General features: G+C 41.0%; 1 protein-coding gene across 1 annotated transcript in view; it reads left to right on the top strand.

Moving 5' to 3' along the window:
* Positions 1 to 355: 355 nt before the first annotated feature.
* Entpd1 (ectonucleoside triphosphate diphosphohydrolase 1) overlaps positions 356 to 20113 on the top strand; it is a 97320-nt gene continuing 77562 nt past the window's right edge. Inside the window, exons 1-2 of the mRNA XM_029563010.1 lie at positions 356 to 375; positions 753 to 852. Coding sequence (XP_029418870.1) covers positions 837 to 852 — 16 coding nt within the window. The 5' untranslated portion in view covers positions 356 to 375; positions 753 to 836. The remainder of the gene's footprint in view (positions 376 to 752; positions 853 to 20113) is intronic.

The raw sequence follows: 20113 nt of genomic DNA, 5'->3' as shown, positions 1-20113 counted from the left end.
TATGATTCAAAGCAATTGTCAGGGGTCACAAATTTAATGATTTTTATGTATACACCTTGAAATTTACATGGCCGCACTTGCATTGGGGCCACCTTGCAAAGTCTGAAAGTGGCAATCTATGGGACACTGGAGATTAGAAGTTAAAGTTGGGGAAAGGTGGATGACTTTCATCCCTTCGGGAGCTGGCAGACGTTTCTTTCTCTGTGGTCCCATCTGGCTTTACAGCCAATAATGCAATAATGCAGCCCCCACCCCACCCCACCCCCGCAGCCGCACCCAATTGCTTGGAGGACTGTGCTTCTCCAATGAGACTGGGAAACGATTGATTGCTCATCAGTGGACTAGAAGTGTGCCCTTGCCTCCCACAGGTGTTCGGTGAGTATCAAGGTTATGCGTTTCTTGTTATGTCTTCATAATTGTAGAACACAAGTAGCTTTTTTTGCCCACAAACAAGATGACTTTTTCAAGCGAGGAAAATGAATTTTCTGTAAGAAAGCGGGGGGTGGGGGGAGTTGAGAGCGAGCTTTGAACACATACCGCTTCAAGAAAAGGAAAAAAATTGCAAGCCCAAGAAGCTTTGGAGTAACTAGGGAAATGGGCTGCCCAGCTCCTCGGCCAATCTGTATTTCTAGTCAATGAAAAAGACATAGATAGGGTTTGAGGTTCCTTCCGAAACGGGGCTGGCTAATTTAGCCCCTCCCACAAGCCCTAGGGTCTGTTATATCTCTGGTCCTTGAGTACCTCTCTCACAGAAACCACCACAGCAAGCAGAGGCTGCAAAAACAAAAACTCCAAAGACAAACGAGGAAAGAGGAAGAAACAAAAAGCTGCTACTTATGGAAGATATAAAGGGTAAGACCAGAACTGATTTGATCCAAACCCTGAGAGGAAAAAAAAAAAGCCCAGACCAAAAGCAAGTGCTTGAAAGAGCAGGAGGCAGAGCGCCCTGAATGAACTTTCCCAACTCGCCTTCTGAGCGAGGCAGAGAAAGAGCTTTGGGAAACTGTTAGGAAGCAGAGCTCAGTGTTGCAGTCCAGGGAGCTCATGAATATTCATCAGCAATTGGTATGCAGATCTGGTTTTTTAGCGGCAAAGGACTTCTTTTCGGTCCCCTCGTACCTTAAGAGGCAGCTGCTTCGTCTACAGTGTGGAGTCATTCAGCCTCGGTTTGGGGTCCGCTGCACGTTTGAAGATGCTGGGTTCTGTGTGTAGATTTGTTTTGTTCCCGAGTTTCCTGCGTGCTTTTCCTGTTGTGAAATGAGCAAAGGCTTCTCTGTTGGGAGTTGGACAGACTAGTTAATGTGGCAAGAGATTGTCACAACAGGATCCTAGAGTATGTGTTGTAAGGAAGGCGACAAGCTTCTCTCTCTCTCTCTCTCTCTCTCTCTCTCTCTCTCTCTCTCTCTCTCTCTCTCTCAAATGTGAGCCCCAGGTAAGAGAAAACAAGAAGGAAACTCTCTCTCCTCGTCAGTGTGGGGGGGTGAGAAGTAGAGAGGGGTGGAAGGAAGGATAGGAAGAGTTCTTTCTTTAAAGAACAGGTCCTATCTGACTGCCTACATTAGATTTTGTCTGGGAAACTACAAGACCAGCCCGGTTTGCAGGAATGGTGTGCAGTCTCTGTCTTTTACCTCTTTTGGGCATTTTCTGCCAGGACAGAGAGCCAGCTGCTTGCCAGCCCTTGGGAGCCAAGAACAAAGGGGGAATGTAGGGTCGCAGTCCTCCTCTATCATCACGAACTTCTAGTATGCTCACAGATTCTTATCACATAGAATGCAGAGGAACTGGAGGGTTAGTCAGCAGATTTCTTAATAATTAAAATAAATGATAGCTGTGTGGTTTACTAAATCTTGGCTCTGTGCTGGGACCTGTTCTGTTTGTTACATGTGCTGCTCATTCCTCACATCAACCATATAAGGTAAGTGCTATCCTTATCATCCCCTGTTTTCCAGATGACAAAGTGGAGGAAGGAAGATGGTAACTCACCTGGGCCTCCTATAATTAGGAAGTGATAGGTGTGGATGCAGGCATGCCCCCAATGTCACTCTGCTCACAAGGCATTCTGGTACCCAGATGCTGGATCACTGGCTCTAGGTCTGCAAATCCCTGAAGCTACTGGGGAAGAGACACTGATGAAATCTTATCTGTGAGGGAATTTGTATTTTGCAACTAAGTTCACATCACCAACTTCACTTAGTGTTCATGGTCATTCTTTATGGGAGAGAGGTGGACAGTGTTATTATGTATAGCCTTTTACAAAAGGGAGAAACTGAGGTTGGTGGGGGATGGTTAGATGACATGAAGCAAGCATCTAGCTGTCAAAAAGTCTAGATCAAACCGAAACGTACTTCTGGTTTCTCTTCTGAATTGGTGTTCCTGCTCCCAGCTAGTGCTCACCAAGCCACTTTCAGTTCCGCAGGGAACTGATCTTTCCTCCTGCCCAGACTGCTGCAAGCCCTTTCCTTTGCCTTGAAGGCCTAGCTGACCCCTTTTCTACTTTATTTTGGAGCCAACATAACATCCGTTTGAGTCCCTGCTCTGCTATTTTTACTGTTCTTCAGTTTTCTCCTCTTTAATAAGAAGAGAATAATACCCACCTCGCAGGGTTGTAAGGACTCAGAGAGATCCATGCAGAGTTAATGTGTAGTATGTGCTAGTTGTAGGCTGTTGCTATTACGCTTAGATTTTTCTTGAGTATTGCTCTTCTGTTAGTTCTTTTCCAACCTGTTGAGCCTAGGTCATGACCTGCCTTGGGTGTTTCTACTATACCTCACCTTGAATACTTAAAGTCACACCCATCATATCTACCTGGTTTTCTGTTCTCTCTGTTACTTCCCACCCTCAATTATAATCCTACATTCATCTTTGAATACACACTATCCAGTGCATCATTTTTTCAGTCTTCAAAGCCATGTCCTCTCTATTGTCCATTGTCCTTGCAAGCAGAGAAGCAGAAGAGAGGCCTTTGCCATGACAGAGGGGTGGAGTGGGGCTGCTGGGGGTGCTTATGCAGCCACTCTAGAAGTCCTGGCTCCAGAAAGCATCCAGAATGTGGACTGACCCTGAGTACCGATTCAAAAAGAGCTTTGAGACATGCAGTGGTTTGTGATTGGGGCAATGGTTGCACAACATGAGGTCCATAGCAGGTCTCTGACATCCTTATTATGAATCAGCTTGGTGGTCAGTCACAAGCCACAAGGACAGGTCCTTGAAGTTGGTGTTTGCCTCAGAGAAAATGCTGAACTTTGTCTAGAGAGTGGTGCACCCCAGGTTCCTGTGCAAGTCTAGAAGGTCCTTGTCAGCTACAAGCACTAGAGCTCCTTAACGGGCACTTGGTCAGAATCTAGTTAAGCTGATGTTTACTCAAGTGTCAGGAGGGTTTAACCTTTGAGTTTGCAATAGAGCTTCCTCCCTAGTGATGTATACAACTCTTGCACAGCTGGCAGACATCTTAGGTGGATACACAGAAAAACAAAATGCATCCTCTCTGGGGGGATGATCTTAATTGCTGATGTGACTTCTTGCCAGGGTGTTGAGTTTGGCCAGTGCAGCTCTGGATGAACTTCAACCTCTCCACTCAGCCAGAGACCAAACTAGAGATTTTTAGATGCCTCCTAGAATACCTTTACCGTATCTGAACAAAACATCTGGTTTGATAAACATGTCTCCCTAGCTCCACTTCAGAGAAACCTTACTGCCTGAGACGGTGTACTTGGTAATGAAAGAAAAGCAAACACTGCAGAGACTGGCCCTGGGTAAAATCATAAAGGACATTGTTTGTTTCCAGCACCCTCTGTTTCCTCTTCCTGGCGTACCTTCAAACCAATTTGACAAATATTTTTTGTCTGTCATTTGTAACTCCCTATGGCAGCTCCTAAACAGTTTGCTCATGATCTAGAAGGGTGGTAGACACACAAAACCAATTCTAATAGAAACCAGACTGTGGAGTACTAATAATAGCCAACATTGATTATTTATTATATGCCAGGCACTGTGATGTTCTATATATGTTGTCTTATGCAGTCTTCACAACTCTCTGATATTAGTTTCTGCATGTCACGGTTATAGAAGGAAGCAACTCTGCCAAGTCACATGGCTGGTTGGAGGCAGAGGGGGATTTCTGACCATGTGGTCAGGTTGTAAAGCCTGAACTCAGAACAGATGAGTCCCACCTCCCAGGAGCCACAATAGCAGGCCAAAGACAGTGCCTTGAGAAACGGAGTGGAGAGTAATGGCTTCTTGGACAACTTCTCAGAGAATGGGCTCCTTTCAGTTGGACCTGCAAAGATAAGTAGAGTAAGGCACCCACAAGAAGCCTCTTCCCCATTCAGCAATGCCTATGGACCTTTTATTTTCACTAAAGCTACAATCTAGATGCAAGAGTAAAAAGATCATTCCATTTTCCAAGTTCTCAACAGGACCTGTTTGCATCCCACCCTGGAGATTTGAAGGCTGAAGTGCAGAGTTGAGTGAGTCTTGATTATGAGTTTGGGATTGCCAATCATGTAATCAAATAAACCTTTACAAAGTAATCAGCTGCATATTAAATAATTTCCTTAATCATGATTTTTCCTGTATAGTAATAAAGTAAGTAAACCACAACTGTGATGGGTATTGCTTTTACTCAGCGCCATCACCTTTTCAGAGGATTTTTCTCCCTGTGTTATCATTATGGTTGCTTCTCTGCTCTCTATAGTCAGTAATTAAAATCAAACCCTCCAAGGCCAGGCTTGTTTAACTTTACCTGGGCTTGTTCAGATGCACTGGGCTTAGTCTGTGCAGGGTAATGCTGAAGCCTGGGGAAAATTGCAGTTTGTTTCTTAAAACATGTTGGAGAGAGGACAAAATCAGGGGAAGCTTTGGTGATGAAGAATCATCAAACATTTTGATGGTTTGCTAGAAGTGCAGAAGAGGGAAGGCACTGGCTTATTCTTGGGATGTGTGTGTATATTACTGGGGCAGTGTTTCTCAGACTTTCACAAGCATGTACATCATTGGAGAGCTTGAAATTCAGACTGTCTTTAAGAAGCTGTGGGATGGGGCTGAGATTCTGCAGTTCTAACATGCCCCAGGTGATGAGAATGCTGGCCCTCCATAGTCACCCTGACTGGCACTTATGCAGTCATTATCTGTCTTAATCTCAGGGCTATTTTAGTGCCAGTAGATCAGCCCCTTCCCCCTTCTTCACCCCATACCCCCTCAGCTGCCATGTGGAATCATTGGTCAGCTGTGTTACTGCAGGATAAGAGAGAGCCTAATTCATTTGTTCTTTAGCAAATACATGTCCTAGAGCAGGACATTCAGGCCTCCAGTGTGCTATGTCCTAGAAACATGTCTATTTTCAGCACACAATCTGTTGCAGAACTGAAAGGCCTTGTGTTGGATTTCCTAAATGTTTTTACCTTTAAAAGAAAATTTCTTTTTCTAATTTGTGTGTGTGAGTATGTGTGTGTGTGTGTGTGTGTGTGTGTGTGTGTGTGATCATATAGGTATGTTGCATGAGTACAGGAGCCTATGGAGGCCAGAGGCATCTGATCCGGTAGAGCTGGAGTTACAGGGGGTTGTGAGCCACAGATGTGCATGCTGGGAATAGAATCCGGATTCTCTGCAAGAGCAGGACGTGCTCTTAACTAACTGCTCTCTGAGCCGTCTCTCTAGCCTCTACTTTTACCTTTTCTCCATGACTCTCCTATGGTTTCAAGGTTCTTGAAGTTTCTCTTACTCTCCACTTTCAGCTCGGGAGCATGTGTGCCTACCTGAATATCCCTGTAATGGGTGTTAGAGTTTCAGGGGAGCTGGGGCTACAGGGATTCAGGGCTCTGAGGTCAGGCACCGTAGGCCAAGGGCATTGTCTGGGAATGATCCTAGCTGCAAAGATAGGAAAGTAGATTCAGAGAGGAGTGCTGGGATTTCTGTAGGCTTGGGAATTGAGGGGATTGTGAGCAGAAAAATTGTTGGAGACTGTCTGACAGGCATGTGACTTGCATTTAAAAAAATTATCTTTGTTTTATGTGTATGAGTGTTATGCCTGTATGTATGTAGTGCAATGCCTGCAGAGGACAGAAGGTGTTGGATCCCCTGGAACTAGAGTTATGGATATCTGTTGGCTGTCATGTGGGTGCTGGGACTCAAATCCAGATCTTCTGTAAGAACAGCCAGTGCTCTTAACCACTGAGCCATCTCTCCAGCCCCATGACTTTCACTTTCTATCTAGTACTACCAAAGTGATTTTAGACCGAATTGTAGAACATACCCCTCATAAAGATATGTTTCCTTCAAAAAATACTCAAATTTTATTTTTTTCAGATAAAAGATTTTTGATCTGGACAAAAATGTCCTTCTGCTTTGATAATTTTGGTTTCTTTGAGACAGGATCTCACTATGTAGCCCAGGCTGGCCAAGAACTCATTATCTTCTTGCCTCAGTCTCCCAGTGCTGGAATCATAGACACTGTCACCGTGCGTGGTAACAAAAATGCTTTGCTAAATGAGACAATAAGTAACAACGACATTTCAAAACCAAAGAACTGACCGGTGTACTTGAAGCACTTGAAGTATGATCCAGGGAAGCATGAAGTTGTGAAGGAATGTAAGGCATTAGTTTTTGTACTTGAAATTCAAGCAATGATTTCAGAGATGTTTCCTCTGGCTTCATAGGAAGGATGTGAACAGTTCCTGTGTGTCTGTGCGGATGCAAGTGATGTAGCACAAGGTCCTCAGTGCCGGGCCTGGGTTCACCTCTCATTTAGTGTTTTCTTGAGTAGAACCTTAAGAAATTATGATAGTGCCATGATTATTAGGCTGGCTAGAATTTTTAAAGTCTGGCTTTTAGAGAAGCCGTGAATCACAAGTACTTTCTGTTTTCTAGCACAACCTCTGTTAGCATGATTTTTATAGTCACATAGTATAATCACATAGCTTAAAAATTCCCCCGTTTTACTGAACATGTCGGTGTTTTTTCCCATGTCCAATAAATGTCTGTTCAGGAATTTCTTCCTTAAGTAGGCGTGCACCCTAAGGATGGACTCCTGGAAATAAAATCAAGGTTTAAAACCTGTAAACATTTTCTGAAGCTCTTGATCACTGTTGCCAAGTTGTGCTCCCAAGGCGTGGGCCCTTTGTGCTACGCCAGTTCCTGTTTAGCCTCATTCTTCACAGCATTGGTGATTAGTTAAAAAAAAATTCCATATAGTTTTAGTTTGTTTTTCTTTAATTACTAGAAATTTTATAATATTTTTTACATGATATGCTTTGTCTTTTGCATAATGTTTACAACCTTTGTCCATTTATTACTGATTTGGATTCTTAAGCCAAATAAATCCTTTCCTTCCCAAGTTGGTTTTGTCAGAAAGTTTTGTCACAGCAATTCCAAGCAAACTGGAATAAAATTCCACTTTTACTCTTTAAAAAAAAATTATTATTTTTATTTTATGTGTATGAGTGTATTGCCTGTATATGTGTAAGGGTACTCATGTTGTACAATGCCTGCAGAGGTCAGAAGAGGGCATTGGATCCCCTGGAATTGGAGTTTATGGACAGCTGTTAGCCACCATGTGGGTACTGGAAATTGAACCCAGGTCTTCTGCAAGAACAGACAGTGCTCTTAACCGCTGAGCCATCTCTCCAGCCCCAAGGACCTCTGTTTTTAAATTAATTTCTGGGTGCTCTATCACATAAAGATGCTTAATTTTCTGCCATACTTGCGCTAGTTTTTGGAATCTACTCTAAGTGTTTTCATAATATTTTATAAAGTGTTTTTATGGAAATATTCAACACATTTTTATATGTATCTAGGTAGTTTGATGTTGTTTTATTGTATTTCTAACCCATAATCATACTTTCAAGTTGTAAATGATTATTTTTGCTTATGTTGTTATTAATTTTTCAATTTTTTGTAATTGTTAAAGAATATGCTTTATAAAACCACTTCTGAAGTTTCCTTGTAGGTAAACATATGGTAGACTTTTAGAAACCTAGGAATGCTTGTGAATGTATTATATTGCTTTAAGTTGTAAAATTGGATATCTATTAATCGATGTAATCTTTTTAATTATTTTGTAATCCATCTCCAATATAATTTTCCCCTATATGAAATTATAGTGTATATGCATTCTTATTTTTACATGCGTATGTTGTATGGTGTGTATGTGTGTTTGCGTATGTGTGAGTGTGTAGGTAAGAGGCTGGAAGTTGATGTTGGGGGCCTTCCTCAGTTGTTCCTTACCTTTTATTTTGAGGCAGGGTCTCTTATTGAACTTGGAGCTTGCTGTCTCAGCTAGTCTGGCTTCCTGGTTTGCTCTGAGGATTCTGACTCTGCCTCCCTTGTGCTGGGGTTACAGGCAGCTGCCAGTCCACCCTGCTTTTAAGTATGCTCTGGGCATCTGAACTGAAGTCTTCATGCTTCCATGGTAAGCCCTTTACTTGCTAAACCAGCTCCCCAGCCCAGCGTTCATTTTAGTAAACTTTATTGATACTTGTGAAAATTTTAGTTCCAAGGAAAAAAAGATGATAGGGATGCTTTTATTGTGGCTCATTAGAAATGAGCGGTAAGTGAAGAGTAGAGAGTGTGAAATGAAGCAGATTCAGTGTAGAGAAGTAGCTGAGCAAGCCTGGAAGTGGTAAAAGATGATGAGGTGACATTCTCACGTGACACATCAGGGAGCTGAGAGCTATGTGGTTGCGTGGGTTTGCAGAATTGATGTGAGTAGAAGTTATCAAGACTTTTCCTCTCAAGTAACCACGACAGGCTCCCGGAAGCCAGACCTGAGAGGAGGGTCTGGTTGGCAGGGTTTAAGGGATGGGAACCAGAATCACTGAGCCATTTGGAGAGAATTGTATTGCTCGGCCACTAGAGAAGTAGAGTTGAAGTGATGTGTATCAACAAGACCATTTTATTCAGGTATTGCAGTGAAAATACAAAGAAGGGAAAAGCCCTAAGTTTCCAGCAGGGTGGGTAAAGAGAAAATCAATAGTCTAGTATTCATATTTTCTCATTTAAGCTATATAAAATGCTGCCGATACAAATTTTTGCAAAATCTTTTTCCTGTTGCTTTAGTTTAGTGCACTTAGAAATAAATATAAGAGCTTTTTATAGATTTGTGTTCTTTTTCTTTTCTTGCTTCTCTCTTCTTCCCTCTCTTCCTCCCTTCCTTTCCTTCCTTCCTCTGCCCCCACCCCTTGGCCAATAAAGTAACTGTGATACAGTGCAAAAATATCTGGGTCCAATTCCTAGTACCGATGAATGTTTCTTTATATGGAAAGGGGATCTTTGCAGATATGATTAAATTAAGGATCTTGAGATAGGAGAGCTTAATGGAGGTATCCAGGTGGCCTCTAAATGTTGTCATTAGAATCCCTATCTGAGGGAGGTAGAGGAGATTTAACCCTAGAGCAAAGATGGCTTTGAAGATGGAGAATGGACCATATATCCAGGAGCCAGAGAAACTGAAAAAGATAAGCAAAGGCCTCTCCCCTGGTCTGGAGGGAGCTTAGTCTTGAATTTTAGTCCAGTGAAGCTGTTTTCAGGCTTCAGACTCCAAGAACTTTGTGGTATGTGTATGTGTGTGTGGTGTGTGTGTGGTGCATGCACATGAGTGTGGGGGTGCACATGCCCCTGCATGTCCACGCAGAGGTCAGAGCAGAACATTAGGTGTCATTATTGCTCTCTGTCTTATAGGGTGATCTTCTGAACCAGAAGCTTGTTATTTCACTAGGGTGGCCTGTGAACTCTTAGAATCCAGTGCTGGGGTGCACAGGTGTGTACATCTGTGTCTGGCTTTTTACATGGGTGCTGAGGATTTGCACTTACCTGCTGAACCATATACCTAGCCCCACTCTTCAAGAATTTTGAGCAAGTGTATGGTGTTGTTTGTGGAAATTTGTTATAGCAGCCATAGGAAACTAACATAGTAGGTATTCAGTAAGTGGAAATGAAGAAGTGTTAATTGGTTAACATACAGATTTATTTGGGCTACACACGGTTCTAATCTTTTTATACATATTGAGTTTTGAAACAACTCTGTGAGACTGGTGTGATTTAATTTCTATGTTTCACTGATGAGTATCTGAGGAACGAAAGTAGTTGAATAGTTTGGGGCTGGAGAGATGGATCAGCAGTTAAGAACACTGTTCTTGCAGAAGACCCGGGTTCGAATCCCAGCATCCACATGGCAGCTAACTCCAGTTCCAGGGGGTCCAACAGCCTCTTCTGTCCTCAGCAGGCATTGCATGGCATGGGTGTACTTACCTATATGCAGGCAATATACACATACACATAAAATAAAAGTAATAATTTTTTTTTTTTTAAAAAGAAAGTAGTTGAGTTTAACCATCTCCTAAGTAGGTAGTGTGGGGGTGGAATTCAAACTCATAGTCATTCATTTTATTATTTGGAGATACAGTTTACATACCATACAACTCATGCTTTTGAAGTCTATAATTCACAGAATTGTTGTGCCATGGTCACAATGAACTTGGAACATCTTATTATTTCAACAAGAAACTCTGTATCCATTAAAAATCACTTCCTATTTCCTATCTACCTGCCCACTCCTACCCTTCTTCCAAGCTCTAGGGAAATGTTTATTTTCTGTATCTGCCTATTTTAGCTATTTCTTGTCACTTGCTTTCTATTGTTGCATCACATCTTGGCTGTCCATTGGGGGCACCATTTCACATTTTGTTCACCATTGTGAAGGATGTTGCTATGAGCATGCCTGTACGAACTTTTTGTAGATTTATATTTTAAATTTCTCATAGGTATAAACCTGAAGTGCAATTGTTGGATCATATCTGTGTCTAATCATTAAAGGAACTGCTAGAGTATTTTCCAAATTAGGTATACTATTTCATACTCCTACCAGCAGTATATGATGGTCTAGTTTCTCTGTATCCCTGTCAACACTTGTTATTGTCTGTTATTGGTTATAGCCTTCCTAAGAAATGAGAAGTGATGTCTCATTGTGGTTTGGGTTTTTTGTTTCCTTGTTTAACATCTGCTAATGTGCTCCCTGGTCATTTGTATATCTTCTTTGGATAATATTTGGATCTTCTTCCCATTTAAAATTTGTCTTTTTATTATTGAGTTGGAATGATTCTCTGTCTATTCACTTTCATATATACGACTTTCAAATTTTTTTCTGCATTCTGGGGGTTGTAATTTCAATTTTTTTCTTGGTCTTTTTGAGACAGGATCTTCCTGCATCCTTAGCTGGCCTGGAACTCACTATATGGACCAGGCTGGCTTCGATCTCATGGAGAGATCTGCCTGCCTCTGCCATCTTTTCTTTTCTTTTTTTTTTAATGACATATTTTGGTAAGCAAGTTTTATATCTTGATAATAGCTAAGTTATATATTTTTTAGCTTCTTAATTAGTTTCATATCCAAGACTCAGTCCGTTATCCAAACTCATGAGGTAATTAATTTATGACACAAAAAGAGTGTCTATAGTTTTTATACCTATATTTATGTTTTTGATCCATTTTGAGTTAAGTTTTGTGTATGGTGTGAAGTAAAGACTCAGCTTTCTTCCACCTGCCCCTCCTCCTTTTTCTTCTCCGTTTCCCCTCCTCCTCTTGCTCCCACCCCTTCTTTTTTTTCGAATATCCAGTTGCTCCAGCACTATTTCTTGAGAAGATTCTTCTTTCCCTTCATGAATTATCTTGGCAAGCTAGTTGAAACTCAGTCCACTGTAAGCAACAGGGTCTGCTTCTGATCTGTCCTGATGTGCTTGTCTGCTTCTGTGCCAGTTCTACGCTGTCTTCATTACTCTAACTTTGTAGGAAACTTTGTGATCAGAAGTATGACTCCTTCAACTTTACCTTTTCTTTTGAATATTGTTTTGACTGTTATGTCCCCCTTGAATTTCCATATGAATTTTAGGATTATCTTATTAATTTCTGCAAAGAAACTAGTTGAGAGTTTGGTAAGGATTGCACTGAATGTATAAATATATTTGGAGAAGATTGGCTTTTTAAAAATACTGAGGGTTGAGGCTGTAGCTCAGTGATACAGAGCCTGCCTGGCATGCACAAGACAGTCCCTACCACTGCCACACAAGTAAATATGTAAGCAAACAAATAAATCTTATCCATGAACATGTGGTAACTTTCTTTTTATTTGGATCTTCTTTAACAATATTTCATGATTTTCAGAGCATAGAGTTAATGTTTCTTTCATCAAATTTATTCTTAAGTTCCCCCCCCTTTGGTGTTATAAATGTAATTTTAAAGTTTTTAATTTTTGTTTTATTATCACATATTTTTTAACCACAATTTACTCCTAACAGTATATGTTTTTACATTCTCTAATAGTGTTTCGTTGTGGTAACCTCAGTTATGACACATTTGATATGATATGCTATCTGTTCATCTCTACTCATTTTATATTTCATATTTTAATGAAATATTGACTTATCCCCTTTCTTCTTTGTGTTTGTCTTAAATTCCCCCCCTCCTTTGGTTAACACATGTGCTGTATCTTTATTTTCAGTATATTCATGTCATGTGTTTTAGATATATCCTCCCCTTTTAAAACACTAGCTTTTGAAATGAATTTTCATCTCTGTTTTGATAGAGGAATTGAAATAGATCACATTTATTTTACTTCTCTTTCTCTTTTTACTTCTTTTATTTTCCCTGGTGTTTAATGTCTTTTATTATTTTTTTCTATACCAACACTGGACTTTTGTTTTAAACATTGTCATATATATGATATACATATCATATATATATACATATATATCTTCAAAGTTGTGGATAATAGACATCTGATTTTTAAATCTATCTGTGGAAATGTTAAAAGAAAAGCACTCCTGAGTATAAATGAATCTTAGTATTGAAGTAGAAATGAATAACTTTGACCTTTTTATTTCTATTTCATTTTATTTTATTTTTAAAAATATTTATTATTTTTATTTTATGTGTATGAGTGTATTGCCTGCATGTATGTGAGTGTACCCATGTCGTGCAATGCTGTGGAAGTCAGAAAAGGACTTTGGATTCCTCTGGAACTGGAGTTAAGGACGGTTTGTAGCCGCCATGTGGATGCTGGAATCGAACTTGGGTCTTCTGCAAGAGCAGTCAGTGCTCTTAACCACTGAGCCATCTCTCCAGCCCCACTTTGATCTTTTTAATAAAGGAAAGACTTAAGAACTTTGGCTTCCCTGGGCCTTCCTTTTTCTTTCAAATATCTAATCTGATAATGTTATCATCATCAGTCTTGGAAATTATAATCATTATCACAGTGGCTTTCCTCTTTAGCTCTGATACTCAAACTCATCTCCCAACGAATGGGGTGGGTTTCACTGTAATTCTTTTCTCATAATGTCTTTCTGCATTCTGAGTTCTTAGTCTGGGTTCCTTTCATGACCTACTAAACACTGATTAACTTTTCAGAAAGAAAATATCAGCGCAGCAGAAGAGTGACATTTTGTTTTCAGTGCAGAAAATCTTCCCTGCCGAGTCACTGGGAAAGTTCCTCTGTTGTCTTGGGAAATTTGATGCTGTAAAAAGTTGAAGACAATTATCTTTTTAGTCAGAACTGTGTGTGTGTGCATGTGTGTGCGTGTGTGTGTACTACTCAAGTTTGACTTTTAAAATATTTTATTTATTATTTTTATTTTATGTGTATGAATGTATTGCTTGTAGGTGTGTAAGTGCACCTGGGTCGTGCAGTGCCCATAGAGGACAGAAGAGGGCATTGGTTCCCCTGGAACTGGAATTACAGATGATTGTTAACCGCTGTGTGGGTGCTGCGAATCAAGCCCAGGTCCTCTGCAAGAACAGCCAGTGCTCTTAACTACGGAGCCATCTCTCCATTCCAAGTTTATGAGTTTGTGTTTTAATTTTGTCTCTTTTATTTACAAGTTTTACTTAAATATTCTCCATGGTTAGAAAATCAGTGTCAAATAGGAACAGTGGTACACAAATGCAAGTAATTATTAAAGAACATGATAAAAATTATTCCAAGAAAATCCAAATTTATGACTTTTATAGTAAAATAACTGATTATAGATTTCCTTTCTAAGGTTTTGCCTGAAATTATCCTATTGATTTCCAAATGCAGAATTTCTTTCTAAGTAAGGATAATTGTCCTGTCATAACTTTGATCAGTGCTGTGCCTTTGTTTTTAACTTCAGTAAAGACCTATTTGGAGGGCTGGAGAGATGGCTTGGGGGTTTGATTTCCAGCACCCACATGGTCGCTGACAGCCACTTGTAACTCCAGTTCCAGGGGAATCCAATACCCTCTTCTGACCTCTGTGGGCATTGCATGACACAGGTGCACTTACATACATGCAGGCAATATACTCACACACACAAAAGTAAAAATAATAAATAAAATACTAAAAAAGACTTACTTGGATACCTTTGAATTTCATATTTTTTCATTTCTTCTTTCTCCCTTTTTCTTCCTTTCCTTTGTTTATTTTTATTACATCCTGAGGATATTTTCCTCTATATTACTGGCTCAGTTTTTCTTAATGCTCTCCAATATAAACTTTCAGCTACAGTGATTTTGGCTTCCGTAAAATTTTTTATCTTGTTCTTTCTCATGGCAACGTCCTCTTGAATCTAGTTAAAAAACAAAGATTTCCATTTCTTTCCTTCATTACATCAAATTTGGAGATGACGTTTTCCTTCATCTTTCTACTTTCTTACATATTTTAATATAAGGATTTTTATTAAAAGATGAGACTCCTTTTTTACAGTGTGTGTATACAAATAAATATTTGTGTTTTTACTTCATGAAAAAAATGTTTAATCAGTTTTCAGTGGCGATTCATCACAGGCAAACATTGGAGATGGTTGGAATCAATGGTTTACCCTTTGCTCCTTCAGATTCTTTTTGGATCTTGGCAGAGTGTACATGCTTGTGCTGGATAGGTTTAGTGTTAACTTGACACACCTGAGTAGAAGAAGCCTCAGTTGAGGAATTTCCTCCATTGGACTGGGCTGTGGCATGTCTGAGGGGGCATCTTCTTGATTATTGAATGTGGGAGGGCCCAGCCCACTGTGGGTGGTGCTACCCGTGGGCAGGCGGGCCTATGTTGTATAAGAAAGTAGGCTGAGCAGGGGCCAGGGGAGCAAACCCGTAAGCAGTGTTCCTCCATGGCCTGTGCTTCAGCCCCTGCCTTCAGGTTCCTGCCCTGAGTTCCTACCTTGGGCTCCCCGATGAACTGTGACCTGGGAGATGGAAGCTGAATAAACCCTTTCCTCCCCAAGTTGGTAGTGGTCAGAGTGTTTTGTCACCGAAATGGAGAAACAAATTAGAACAATGCTGTTGTCAGAGATCAGTTCTAGGGTCTCTTTATACTCATGATAGACACATGGCTGCTGATTCACAGGAGCAGAAACAGAAACTGAGAAACCCCAGTTTTCCAAAAAAATTCCTTTGCCTCTCCCCTCCCACCATACTTTTTTTTGCCTTCCCCTCACTGTACCACTTTCCCCAAGTTTAGAGGAGTTGCAGGGGGGCTGACTGAGGCCCCTGCTCACTTGCCCCTGGCCATACAATCTTGCTCCACAAGATGACCACTACTACTGGAATTTCTTCATCCTAATGTATTGTTAGTTTTTTGAAAAAAACTTTGCTTATTGATACACAGGTGGGTTTTAAAATAAGCCTGGGAGGTGTGGCAAAATATTAATGCTGCCCTCATATTCAGTAGTCACAAGACTTCATGACGTTATTCTAAGGACATTCAAGAACGATCTGACCAGTCAGTGGGCAATGCTGGAAGAGATTAATGTCAGGCTTCTGCAATAATATCCCAGTAAGCAAGAGATGACAGGAGCATGCACTAGGGCACTGAGGGGCAGGTGGATGGGAAGGGATCAATTTAAACAGTGTTTCTGAGGTGTAATCTGAGAAGTAATGGGCTAGGCGGCTTTTCAGGAGGAAGAGGAGAGAGATGTCCAGATTTTTCCTAAGTTTTGAGATGATTGGGTCAATATTTATCATCAAAGCTGAGAGTGGGAGAGGGAGAGTAGCTTTGGCAGAAGAGATAGCAAATGTAGCTCAGACAGACTAACTTTGAGGTGTTTCTAAGACATCAGATAAGACAGAGATGTTCTCTTGATTGTTAGAAATTTGGATGTAATGCTTTGAGAGCCCTGGCTATGATTAAGAGACAACGGGAATTGCAGTTGGGTGTGGAGTTAGCATTTGGGAATTCCAGCATGGGTAAGTCAGCTTACAGACAAAATTAGAAGCAGAAGATAATGAAAAGAAACTGAGAGAAACACCACGTTAATAAAGGGTAGGATGAGAAGGGTTCGGGGAAAAGAGATTCAATCAGAACACCTTAAAGGTAGAAGAAAGTAAAAGAGAGGGTCTGAACCTAGTAGCCAAGGAAGAGTGTGCTGTGCGACTGAGTTTCAAGAAGCTCAAAGCTGAAGAGAAGACAAGCACTCCTGCCGCACTGTGTAGCATGTCCCTTCCAGCACGCCTCCCCTTGTGCTCTGTCCTGCCCACAGTTTGGGGCCTTGGGGAACTGGAATGCATTTTGTGCTTGTTCTTCAAAGCCCGCTTCTCCTCTTTTAAAAAAAGAGAGCGGCAAGTTGGCTCCACGGTAAGGCACTTGCCACCAAGCCTGACAACCTGAGTTTGATCCTCAGTGGATGAAAGGAGACAGTTCACTGCTGCAAGTTGTTCTCTGGTCTCCACTTGCTCCCTGTGGCATGCGTATCTCCCATTTGACAAATAAAATAATAAATAATGTAATAAATTAAAAATTAAAACTAATGATACACTTTCAATGGAAGAAATATGGAGATTTGTTTTTGGAATTTGGAGCTTATAAGTATCCTTGGTGAGAATAGATTGAGTAGCATGGTCATTCATACTAAGAGGTTAAAGTACAGGATTCAAGAAAGTAGGAACAGAGGGCTTAATGCACGAAGTGAGGGTTAGAGGGAAATTTGTGTCAAAGGAAGAGTGGATTTGGTCCTATTTGAATCATAAAAGCCATCATACAGGAGAGGGCCTAATAGTCATTCATCTGATACATACTTGTTGAACAAAGAGTGTGTGCAAAACACTGTTCCAAACATAGAAGACACATCAGGAAACAAAATGAAAACCCTCGGCTTTTATGGATCTTATATTCTAGGTGGAGGGTCGCAGGACAATAAAGAGTCAAGTGTGCGGTGTATTACTTGGTGATAAATGTTCAGAGGAAAAAGCAAGCAAGGAAGGAAATGTAGAGGAAAGTCCTTAAAGAGGGGAAATTCTATGGAAGTTTCTGTGATGAACATTCCAGACAGAGGGAGCAGTAGCTACAAAGTCCTAAAGAGAAGTAAGATGTTAAAGGAATAGCAAGACCTCAGCATCCTTGGAGTGGAGCAAGAAGGTAAGAACTGAGGATAGCTCTGCCCCAAACAGAAAGTCTAGGCCCTTGTAAGCCACTGAACAGCCTTCAGCTTGTATTTACAGTGAAATCGAAAAGCACTGCAGATGTTGACTGGACAAGTGGCTTTACCTAGTCTGCGTTTTAATAGGAGCACACTGGAGAGACTAGTTGGGATGCACTGCAATGATGGGGAGAGGTGAGATGAGACTCCCGCTGTAGGTGGCAGCAGTAGCAGAGTTGAGAAGCAGTTGCATTGTATCAGTTTTGAAGCTAGAGCCCATAGAATTCCCTGATTGAACTTGAATGGGAAACAGACGGAAGGACAGTTGATTTCAAAGATCTGGGGCTTGCTAAAAACTAGAACAGAGTTGCTTTGAGTTGAGTTAGGTTATAGGAGGAAAAAGTTTGGGTGGGAAGATGAAAATCTCAGTTTCGGATGTGTTAAGATATGTTAGTTACTTTTCTCATCAATGTGCCAAAATATCCGATAAAGCCACTCAGGCAAGAAGGAATTATTTTGGGTCACAGTTTAGGGCAAATGGCCCTTCTTGATGGCGAAAGTGTGGTGGCTGGAACCAGCTTTGTCCAGGGCAGGGAGAGCTTGTGGAATAGATTCCTCATATCTCCACAGATCAGGAAGCAGTGATTGGGCTCGTTGACTGTATCTTCTAAGACCTGTCCCTCAGCAGCTCACCTTGTCCAGCTGGGCCCCACCTCTGAAAGGCTCCCCAGCCTTATATTATAAACATGATGCCATCAGCTAGGAACCAAGTATTCAGACACATGAGCCTGTGGGGGGCATTGTACTGTCAAACCATAGCAGGTGTTTATTTTAACATGGAGATTTCAGATACAGCCAGCAGATATATACAGAAATCTGGAGTTCCTGGGAGAACAGTGAGCTGGAGATGTAAACCTGGGTTATGAGGAAATATTTAAATTCATTAAGACTGGGTTTAATTGCAATGAGATTAGTTAAGAAAACCAGAGGAATGACAATAGCTAGAAAATGAAAGAAGTTTTGAGGATAGAGCCTTAGAATCAAGAAGATTTTCTTTCTCTACACAAATGTGTCAGATGTACATCTCTCTCTCTCTCTCTCTCTCTCTCTCTCTCTCTCTCTCTCTCTCTAGTGGGGTCGGGGAAGGGAATAAACTAGGAGAATATATTGTTCTAGGGAGCCAAATAAAGTGTTCAAGAGGAGGAAGTGGTAAGCTGGGTCTACTGCTGCTCATAAGTCAAAATAAGGTGAAACCGGGGGTTAACATGACATTTAGAGCAGTGGAGTCTTTAGGCAGTCTTTATAAGACACTTGGTGGTGTTCTGGGGGCAGTGTTCTCTGTGGAGGTGGCCCTGTTGCTCTCTCTTCCCCTCTTTTCCACCCCTTTCTTCTGTCGAAGAATAAGGAAGAATTTGTGATGCCTGAAGGACTTGACTTGGCTGAGAAGGAGGGAGAGAGGTATTGTTTCCTTAAAGGAAACTGAGAGTCCTGGTGCCAGAAGAAGCGGAAATGACCTCTTGGCAAACAAAAACAGTGAATGACCACTTCAGCTAGAAACAGTCTGCTGCTGTCCTATGTAACCAGTTTGTGCCTCTACCATCAGCTCCATGTGAAATCATTTAAGAATGGAAACACTTAGGGAAGGTTTGTAATTCATGATGCTGATGGGCCACCCAGAATATAAACACTTTTTGTGAAAGAAGTATGAACATTCAGACTAAGCCAGTCCTGTTCATCTGTGAGCATATCATGCTCTATGAATATGTAGAGATGCTATTTTTCAAGACAGAAAATGGCCCTTTTCAGATACACTTCTTTTTCAGGGTTACAAATGTTTTTCCCTTAGTCAAGAGTCACCACTCATAGGGCATTCCTAGATAAGCTTGTAAGGATCCTGGGATTTTCTTGATTGTTTAGTGTATGTATGTGTATGTGTGTGTATGTGTTTGTACACATGTAGAAACCAGAGGACAACTTGCAGAAGTGGGTTCTCTCCGTACACCTTGTTCGGCAGGGTCTTTCTTAGATTCTGCCACACGGTGTCCCCCGAGCTTCCAGGCACTCTCCTGCCTGTCTCCCATCTAGTATAGGAGTGCGGGGATTACAGGTGTGCACCACCACATTAAGCTTTTTTTACGTGGACTCTGGGGCTCAAACTCAGGTCATCAGGCTTGCAAAGCATTCTTATTCCATGAGTCATCTGCTGGCCCCTCTCTGACTTATTTTTAAATGTGTTGGACTGATAGTATATTTTATTTCTAAAATCTAACTTAGTAGTAGTGCTTCTTTAGAAAAAGGATGCCTTTCACTGTGTTTCAGTGATTGAAAAATCCTTTCATCCTCATACCCCAGTTCCGGTTTCCTTCAGCTAGGCGGGCAAACAAGCCAGTGCTTCCACACGAGAGTACATTGTACTGATGGCTCTTCCATAGCTGAGAAACTTGAAAGGACAATTGCAATTTGACCCGTTCTTAAGTGACCTATAATGCCTTCCTCTATTTTACAGATATAGTTACTGAGCTGGGTGTGGTGGTGCATGCCTTTAATCCCAGCACTTTTGAGGCAGAAGCAGGTGGACCTCTGAGACTGAGGTCAGTCTGGTCTACGTAGTGAGTTTCAGACCAGTTGAGGCTATTAGGGAGACACTGTCTCAAAACAAAATGTAAACAAAAAAAATATTTATTGGGTTGAACTATTTGAAATTGACTATTTTGTATGTCAAAACTAAATTATTGCTTTTTTTTTTTTTTTAGACAGGGTCTT

Source organism: Nannospalax galili, unplaced genomic scaffold, assembly GCF_000622305.1.
Source record: "Nannospalax galili isolate Female #2095 unplaced genomic scaffold, S.galili_v1.0 scaffold875, whole genome shotgun sequence".
NCBI classification, from domain to species: Eukaryota; Metazoa; Chordata; class Mammalia; order Rodentia; family Spalacidae; genus Nannospalax; species Nannospalax galili.
This window is presented reverse-complemented; position numbering and strand designations above follow the sequence as displayed.